This window comes from Rattus norvegicus, chromosome 15 (assembly GCF_036323735.1).
Source record: "Rattus norvegicus strain BN/NHsdMcwi chromosome 15, GRCr8, whole genome shotgun sequence".
Classification (NCBI taxonomy): Eukaryota; Metazoa; Chordata; class Mammalia; order Rodentia; family Muridae; genus Rattus; species Rattus norvegicus.
Window position 1 is genome coordinate 30,415,907 of NC_086033.1, and position 10,140 is coordinate 30,426,046.

Genomic DNA, 10,140 nt, shown 5'->3' on the forward strand with positions numbered 1-10,140 from the left:
ATGGACAAGATCCTGACAGCATCGTTTTTACTCCTAGGCCTTCACCTGGCTGGTGAGTCATGGAGGAGAAACCCAAAGATAATGTGGATTAATGGATTAATGTGGAGGCACAAGAGAATTGAGCCACCAGGAAGTCATGATATCATAAGCAGGAAGTAATTCCTGGGAAGCTAACAACAGTTGTTATTTCTCTACACAGGGGTGAGTGGCCAGCAGGAGAGACGTGACCAGCAGCAGGTGAAACAAAGTCCCATATCTCTGACAGTCTGGGAAGGAGGACCCACAGTTCTGAACTGCAGTTATGAGGACAATGCTTTTGACTACTTCCCATGGTATCAGCAGTTCCCTGGGGAAGGCCCTGTACTCCTGATAGCCATACGATCAGTGTCCAATAAAAAGAAAGATGGACGATTCACAGTCTTCCTCAGGAAAAGTGAGAAACAGCTCTCCTTGAACATCGAAGACTCTCAGCCTGGAGACTCAGCCACCTACTTCTGTGCAGCAAGGGCACAGTGCTCTCCACACACCTGCAGCCCAGACCCAAACCTGCAGCTGAGGCTCCAGCAAAGCCCTGCTGCGGGCTGAGCCTGCAGAGATGCACAGGAGTTGTCATGTGCAGGAGCAGGTGAAGAGGTCACTCAGTGAGTGTGAGGATTAGACCATTGGTCCAGAGACAGGCCAACCTGGAGTCATGGCTTGCTTTCTCCCGTCTCCCTCAAGAGCAGCTGGTGTCTTCCATCTATTCCCTTAGCTAGTTTAGATGAACCTCTTTGCTGTGTAGTTGTATAAATAGTTCTCTGTGTGATTGGTTTGTGGCAACTATAAATTACAGAGGCTCTGTCTCCCTGCGCTCTTGTCAACAATGTTCTGAATGTGTGGTGTTACAGTGCAGTGTCAAGAGGCAATGACTTTGGCTCCTGGGATAGGAATCACATAGAGTTTTCTTTTACCTTAATTTCCTCTGATGACCAGAGTAGTGGTGATTCACATGACCACTTCCTCTTGTTTTGCCTCTCATATCCTCATCTACCTCCAACAAATTCAAATATGCAAAGCAGGAGGTTTTCACAAGGATGCAGTCATGTCTACAATAGACAGAAGACATTAGTGGGGAATGAAGAATTCAATTTCCTCATATAATGAAAATGCATAACCTTCACTAAAGAAATAATTTCACATGTATATTTCATAGATGAACAAAATATAAAGTGGATGTAAAACTCCTATCATATAAAATCAGCTCCAATCTGTACGGCCATCTGCAATGCACAGAATTGAAAAAGGACCTCTTATTGCATAACAGTTTGCAAGGTTTACTCATTTGGTTCTGTAGAAATGCCAACCAGATTTCTAATGGAAAAACTTTCATTGTCTTATACATTTAAATATTTTCTTGTCACAGAGTTGATGTGACAAGGTGGAAGCCAAGTGAGGAGGAATGTGAGCCTAGGACTGGGAATCTCACCTTAGCAACACAGTGGAACTCTGTCTCAGGAGAACAAAATGAACAAAAACACTGTGGAAGATATTTAATTTAAGAATGTGAATGCTATAAATTCTCTTTCTCATCCACAGTGAATAGATTTTCAGTATCACAAAGGGAAAGTTACAAAGGAAAATAAAGCCAGTTGGCATTAAGCATAGGAGATATATCTCAAAATACCAGTAAGTGACCTTCCCATGTCCTTCAAAATCTTCTATCCTTGTCACATTTTAAACTAGAGTCAGAAATTGGAAACAGTATTTGCATCTGATTGGGGTAGGATTCACAGAATGCAGACACTGAGCTTGGATGTCAGCAGGAGAGGGAATGCATACTTAAGGATGTACCACAGAGAATTTGGAAACTCTGGGTACCTTGAGGCTGAACCCTGAGCTTCCTCTGGAATGAAAGGCTGGAAATTATTTAAAGAGAGCTGAGAGAGAGTTATGACAGATTGATGTAGTATAACATAACAATAACCACTTCGCTGTCTTCCTGCAGTGGGCAAGCAAACGTCTGCTTTTGGAGTTTGAGGTTTGACATAAATTCCTTTGCCAGATGCATTTTCAGCCTGCAGTCAATTGTGTGTGGGGGTCTCCATGCTTCAGTGTCTGAAGAAATAAATATTTTGGCCATTGCTGATGTAGTCATGGTTTTGTGAGAGAAAGATGATTTACAGAAGGGTTTTCTTTTTCTGAAAACTCTAACAATAACTGAAGAACAACACCAACTATAGGCTCCTGTGACAGTGAATGGCATCACTGAACATCTAGATACTGAAGCTCCTCACTCTCATGCTTCTCCTTCTCCAACTCCTGCCAAGATTCCCAGAGCTGTGTCATCGGATAAGCCTTTGTCGGGGCCATTGGCTCTTCAGGACCCAACGTGACATTTCAGTCTCACAAATCTGTTTTGATTTTATTTTTCTGTGATGTTTTGCGGATGTGAATTCCCAGTAGTTTGGGGGTAAGGAGGAAGGAAGGGTAAGGATTTCTGGTTTGTCTCTGCAAAAAGCCAGGACTGGTGATCATGTTTCACCTGTAATCAGACTGGAGTCAGAACAGTTGAAAGTTGAGTGAGTCTAGGCAATAGAGTGGGGACTCATGCTTATCTTCCCAACTCCCCTTTCCAGTCTACCAACTTCATGTTCTTTCTCCCTCTCTCAGTTTCAAAAATCAAAATAAAACAAAAATATCACCCACCCCAAACAAAAAATCAAAACCCACAAAATAATAATCAAAACAACAAACAGGCCAATAAATTTAAACATGCCAAAACAAAGCAAAACCGACATGACAGGAGTTATGGGAGGGAAAACCTGAATAAACATGTAATAGGAACAAAGTGTTCTTTGCAAAAGGGAAGAAGCTGCTGCAGTTGGTTCCTGGTGCTAAAGAAAACCACTTTTCTTCCATGTCAACCACAACATCAGTGAGGCAGCTCTGTCTCCTAACTCCATTTTATGTCTGTTTTCACATTTCTCAGTTGCATCTGCCTTGACTACACATTGGGAATCTCTGCAACCCTGACCTTGGTCCAGACATATTTACCAAAATGTTATTTATAGTGACTAAATATGAAATAAAATAATTGAAGACAGAGTCGAAATAAATGTTATGTTGTACCTGGAATACCTACTACGTTGTGTCAAAATAGAAGTTACAAAGTTACTAAGACACTAGCTGAACTTTGATATAACTTTGTCTTTCATGGTTTTTATAAAAATGCTGTATGCCTGACCTTTGACACCAAGAGACTCTAAGGCATTACCACTTTATTGGTCACTGGCCAAAAATGAAAGGGCTCTTATAATCTTGATTACCCTAATTAGCATGGTAGTCTGCATTCCACCTACACTACAGGGCAGGACCCCTAACACATAATGGATTCCACATTCTCTCTGTGCTTTTGATTTGGCTTGGTTTTGTCTTTTCACTGTTTTTTTAATCTATTACATTTTTAAAAAAATAATGGTTTTGAGGCAGACAGACAGACAGAGAAAAAAGAGAGAGAGAGAGGGAGAGAGAGAGAGAGGGAGAGATCATGGAGTTGGGTTAGGTAGAAGGTAGGGGAAAGGATTTGGAAGGTGTTGGGGTAAGGGGAAAGAATATGATTAAAAATATTGCATGAAAAACTTATTTTATGAGGCAATAAATAAAAATTAAAAAATTTTGTTCTGGATGTCCCCTCAGGCCTTATCACAGATCACAGATTGATTTATTAACTTTGATATTTTAAGTTATTATTTTTATTTTAATTAAAACATATTTACCTCATTTTCCCCTCCTCTTCCCTCCCTGAAACACCTTCTGTGTCCTCCACCTCCAGCTTCACTTAAGCTCTCCAATAGTAATTTCAAATCCATGGCCACTTTTTCTATGGTTACCCTTTTACACATACACACACACACACACACACACACACACACACACACACACACACACCAAACACACACCTCTAGTGTGTGTATATGACTATATAAATACAACCTGTTGTGTTGTGTCTGGTGTTGCTTGTGTGATTTCTGTGCTGACCACTTGATGCTGTAGCATTCATCAAATGCTCCTCCCTGGGGATGTCCGTTTGTCCCTGGCAGCAGTACTCAGTTGTCTATAGTTCTTTGTCTAGGGATGGAGCCCCATGACATTTACTATGTCTATGGGCGCCATCCTTGTTCAGGACTAGTTATGCAGTCTGTTGTGGTATCAACCAAGAGCATTGCTTCCGTGTCATTTCTAACAGACAGTCTTACAGCAGACTTTCTGGCCTTCTGACTTTTAGACTTTCTTGCTGCCTTCTTTTCTCCAGTGTTTTCTGAGTATTCAGCATAGATGTGGATGTAGAGATACAGCGTCTTGCTGTAGATGTATTCAAGGGGCTGACTATCCCATGATCGATTGTTTGCTATATTTTGACCAGGAGTTTCCTATAACAGTCTCCATCTGCTGCAAAAGAAAACTTCCTTGAGAAACAGGAGAGCGACACTTACTCATGGGCATAAGGAGGAGTATTTACGCTTTTTTTTTTTTTTTTTTTTTTTTTTTTTTTTGGAGCTGGGGACCGAACCCAGGGCCTTGCGCTTCCTAGGTAAGCGCTCTACCACTGAGCTAAATCCCCATCAGGAGGAGTATTTAGACTACAGTTTATAAAAGTTTCTAGTTTATTAAGTGGTAATAGTAGATTCTCCTCTAAGACCCATAACTTCATGAGGTTTGAGTAGGTAGCTACCTTTTAATGCCAAGCCTGGTTTCCCTCTTGAGAGGCATTGTTTACAACCATTGCACCTGTGTAAGTACCTTGCAGGGTTGTTCACTAATGTGATTCATAAGAATCACGTCAAGGTAGAACTATTGGTGTCTTCCCTGCTTTGGCAACTTGAATGGCACCTTTTGATGTTATGAAAGTTAGCGGTCGGCAGCGAGGTTTTCAGGTCAGATCCAGTTCAAGTCTTTAAAGTCCTATGAACAACGTGCACTGTATCTTCAATAGGGACTTAACTTCAATCTCTGGGATCCACGGGCAACAGGAATAGCCAGCACTCTTCCTAGAGCCTCTTGGATTCCCATGATCCACATATGGAAAGAAGTTTCTCATGCCTGGCATTTGGTTTCTTATCAGATGATCTGTCTCTTGAGGGGGTATTGCCACCTTGAGTGGGATAACTTCCTTAAAAAATACAGAATGTAATTCAAGTAAACATGAAACAATAAGTATCTTTAAGGCTATTTCAAACATCCTCAGTGGCATTATTCTCTCTCTCTCTCTCTCTCTCTCTCTCTCTCTCTCTCTCTCTCTCTCTCTCTCTCTCTCTCTCCATCTGTATTAAACTTCCTTTCCCCTTCTGAACTAAGCACACTATTATCCCAATTTTCCTGAATTACTAACTTCTTTTTATGACTTTTGAATGTTAAGCTTTATTCTTTTTACAAGGTTTGATTGATTGATTTTGTGTGTGTGTGTGTGTGTGTGTGTGTGTGTGTGCTGTCACACACATCTGTGTGAGTACACAAAGACTTGTGTATATACATGGTTGATCACTCCTGTGTGCATGTGAAGGACAAAAGATGGTGTCCAATCCCTCAAGGCTGGAGTTTGAGTTTTTGCAGGACACTTAGCTTGTCAAATATCCTGGGAGCTGAGCTTCTACCTTTATTATTAGCAGCAAGTGCTGTTCACTGATGAGCTGTCTCTCTACCAATCTTAAACTTTATCCTCACTAGGAAGTATTGTCTATCAATACATCACAAGGAAAGACACAGGAGCATTTAGAATAAGACCAGTTGTTCAGCCCAGGACTCAAACCCAGTGTACTCCAAAGCCACATCTCAGAGGCTGTGGTCATGCAGCACAACATCCACCTGCTCTGTGGAGAACTAGAGCAGGGGCAGAGCCCTGCCATCCTGAGCTCCTCAGGCTGCTGTGGCTCCCATGGTCTCCTGCTAAGTACAGAGACTGCAGTCCAGGGCATGTGATCTCAGCTCTCAGCAGTGAAATGGACAGAGGAGGATACCTCAGAGTCCTCAGTAGTCTCTGGTGTACTTGCTTATGGGTCACTTGATCTCAGAGAGGCCTGGAACTCTTTCAGGGACTTTGTTTGTATTTTCTCTTTTGATTGCTTTCTTGGGTTATTTTAATTCACCCGTTGGATTAACAACTACACCTGGAAGATGAAGAGCTACATTCAGAATAGGATACAGCAGGACACAGAAATTCCACCACCAAGTCACCTGGAATTAGCATGTTTCTAAGTACAGACGGTTTATGTGTAGCATGGACATGTAATAGGTTTGAGTCACAGAGAGACCTGGCAAGCTTATTATGAGACCGTTTTGTAAATTAAAAATACACAGAATTTAACAAGCAAGACTGAATACTTCATGTCAGTGAGATAGAAACTTCAAGGAGAACTTCACAGTTCTCTGTTTGGAGGGAAATGAACATACCTTCTGAATAAAACTTGATGTTAGACTTTTAAAACCTAATCATTTTTTTTGTAACAGTGGGGTTTTTAATTGGTATAATGTCTGTCTCTTAATCTTCCCTGCCCCATCTCTGTATTTATGTTTCTTGTCTCTGTTCATCTGTCTCTCTGTGTGCATATGTGTGTTTGTGTGTATATGTGTGTATGTATGTATGTATGTATGTATGTAACTCTGTCCCTCTATTCATCTGTCTCCCTATCTCTCTCTCTCTCTCTCTCTCTCTCTCTCTCTCTCTCTCTCTCTCTCTCTCTCTCTGTGTGTGTGTGTGTGTGTGTGTGTGTGTGTGTGTGTGTGTGTGTGTGTATAAACCAGTGGACAACATTGGGTATCTTCCTCTATTGCTTTGTACATTTATTGATTGAATAACTGCTTGTTTGATTGATTGATTGATTTCTTTGGTTGAGGCTTTCACTGAGACTAAAGCCCACCGACTGACTGACCAGTGAGATTCCAGGATTCTCTCATCTCTGCTTCTTAGTGCTCAGACTTCAGGTGCACCCACAGCAACTGAATTCATATGTGACTGCTGGAGATGACTCATGATTCATAACTGACCCCTGACACACTGAGCATCTACTTAGCCTCTAAAGATTATTATGTCATTCCTCTTACTATTTTACAGTCTATGAACAAACAGGGATGTTTAATAATTCTGATCTACTATCCTTACCATGTGACTTAAAACTAACTTTGTTCATTGCAGAATTTAGATTAATCAACACACTCACTAAGAGAGGAAGATAATTTCAGATCCCAGTGGTTCATGGGGAAATTTATGAGATCCTTGAGAACTTATTTTTTTATTAAGCTTAATTTGACAACAGAATAGCACCCATGTGTGTAAGGCAGCTACACCCTCAGCAGGCACAAGTTTTCTGAAGCTCCCTTTTTTAAGTGCTGCCCCTTTTGACTACTAAGAAAAACAAGGAAACAAGTAAAAGTCTGTGGTGAGCTACACATTTGATCACTGTGTACAGAACTTGTGGCCTATGATCACACAAAACCCCATTTCCTGCCTGAGGTAATGAAAGACACACAGGCAGTTCATGTGCACACTGCCTGTTGCTCAGACTGAGAGCTGAGCTGAGGCAGAACAGACACACTCATGCAGAGGGACATGTGCCACATTCCTCCTCAGAGCCTGCTCTGTGTGCTGGTGGCCTTGGCTTTGTCTGGTATGATGCATCGTGTATAACAAAGTGTATCTAACAGGAATCATTGCCCCAGGCATATGACAGCTCCTATAGACAGGAGGGGCAAGAAGGATTGGAGGGAAGCCAGCGCAATGTGTATTCAGTTAACTTTCTCTTTGGGTCCTAAGGTGCCCAATTCCAACAATGTTTGGTTCACACTGTCACAGGATAAACTTTTAATTTGTTCTTCTGGTTGTTTTGCAGGATGTAATGTGGCCCAGAAAGTGACTCAGGTCCAGTCAACAGCAAGCAGGCAGGAGGGGGAAGACGTCACCCTGGAGTGTTCATATAAGACAAGTTATGGCGCATATTATCTTTTTTGGTACAAGCAGCTTCTTAGTGGAGAGATGGTTTTCCTTTTTCGCCAATTTTCTTTTGATTCTCAGAACCAGAGGAGCGGCCGCTATTCTGTAGTCTTCCAGAAATCACTCAAGTCCATCAGCCTTGTCATTTCAGCCTCTCGACCAGAGGATTCGGGGAAGTATTTCTGTGCTGTCAGTGATTTGACACAGTGTTTTAAGTGATGGAACAAGCTGAACAAAAACTGGGGTTCCTTAAGCAGAGCCCCTCTGAGCAGGGAGCCCAGCTGAGATGCACATCTGCACATCCTGAACAAGAAGATCTCAACTGTGGATGCTCTGTCTGTGGTCTGCATCAGAACTGTGTTTCTAAGTAAAACCTCAGTCCACACAATCTAGAAAGAATTATGGTGAGTGGCTTTCTATACTACATTGTCTTAAAACAGAATTAAAAATAGATCACTGAGAATATGTGTAATATTTTCTACACTTGGGAACCTTGCACCTCGATAATTTGAAGTTTCTCTTTAATTTGTTAACAGAACATACCTCAGAGGAGGCATCTGGAAAAGCAAAGAACACAATTTCCTGAAGGAAGTTGCACTCAGAGAAGGAGATCCAGCATGAATGTAGTATTCAGAGACAGACTATAAGGATTTCTCTCCAAGAAATACTGGTGGTGACTGGGTTACCCCCACAAATCTTTATCTTTCTATCTAGTACTGAGCCTGAGGTACTGAGGGTCAGCTTAACCAGCAGTTGGGGAGGACAGGTACATGAGCATAGCACCTGGCTGTCCTGAGATTTGTGAGGATTCAGTGAGACCCAGAAAGCCAATGGAATCTAGAAGGATAAACGTCCCTCACCTCCTCAGTTCCTCTGGTTTGGGGGAGCATCGGAAGAAGCCATGCCACAGACTCGATTTGAATAAACAAAAGCTATAGAAATGAGGGGTAGAGTGTTAATGGTAAAATGAGCTGGAATCTAATGGACATCAAATATTTATGGGGCCTGAATCTGCAAGGCTATATAAAAATAATTAAATATATCACACCTCTTTCTTAAATCTTGTACAGTTGCCTTTCCCATGTCCACCCCCAAAACAGAGCAATGTGGAGAAGGAAATTCTGAGCAATGTGTTTGAAGATATGTTTTTAAGGATTATTTTTTTTTTCGGAGCTGGGGACCGAACCCAGGGCCTTGCGCTTCCTAGGCAAGCGCTCTACCACTGAGCTAAATCCCCAAACCCTAAGGATTATTTTTTATATCATGTGTGTAACCTTTTTGTCAGCATTTATATGTGTGTACTGGGTGAAGTCTGGTGCTCATGGAGGCCAGAGGGGATATTAGATTCTGGAAATTGGAGTTATTGGAGGAAAGGATTTACCACGTGGATGTCACACACTGAATCTAAGTCCTCTGCAAAAGCAATGACTGCTTTTAATTAGTGAGTGTATATTCCAGCCCCTATTTCTAGATAATTTGCATAAACTGTACATAAAGGAGGTAAATAACTTGAATTCACCAATTATAAAGCATAGGTACCTGGGGGCATTAACAAAGTACTATATGTGTCTCCAGGAAACACTTCCCACAGCTAAGAACATCAAACACTGAAAGTCAAACCATAGAGATCAACATTGGAAGTAATTGTCAGCTGTAAACATGGCACTGCACGTCTCATATTTGACAAAGGAGACTTCAGGCCACAGCTAGTCAGAGAGCTGAGGAGAGCCACTGCATAGCCACAGAGGGCAAGTCTTGTGCATGTGAGTACACGGAGCATGGCTCCCAGTTCAACAAAATAAACTCTAGTTGACAGAAAATGTTACATGGGTCCCTAATCAGTAATGATCTTAGACTTCAATGTTTCACTGTGACTTTAGCAAGTTTTCCTAAATTAAAAACCAACAAGGAAACTTCAGAGCAAAAGATTCTGCAGGTCCACCTCTCTGAGTTTGGCAGGAGAATCCCAGGCAGGGAAGGGAAGCCAATGTGCACTCAGAGAACTCACTGAATGCAAGCGACAGAATCTTAGCAGATGCAAAATTTATATTCTTTACTGTAAGAAGCAAAAGCCTGATAAGTCAACAAGGGACACAAATTTTAAAGAAAATTTTAATCAATAAATAACTGTAATATCCTATGAATTTGTTTGTAGTTGTCCTTTTTAAAGATTCCTC

At 41.5% G+C, this 10,140-nt stretch overlaps 2 gene segments (V, D, J or C); both read left to right on the top strand.

The window, feature by feature from the left end:
- On the top strand, positions 1-585 carry LOC134482102 (T cell receptor alpha variable 23/delta variable 6-like). The segment is given in 2 exon segments: positions 1-52; positions 200-585. Coding segments are annotated over 2 exon segments (438 nt in total).
- Positions 586-7,533: 6,948 nt separating this feature from the next.
- LOC134482105 (T cell receptor delta variable 1-like) lies at positions 7,534-8,353 on the top strand. The segment is given in 2 exon segments: positions 7,534-7,640; positions 7,863-8,353. Coding segments are annotated over 2 exon segments (390 nt in total).
- Positions 8,354-10,140: the final 1,787 nt, after the last annotated feature.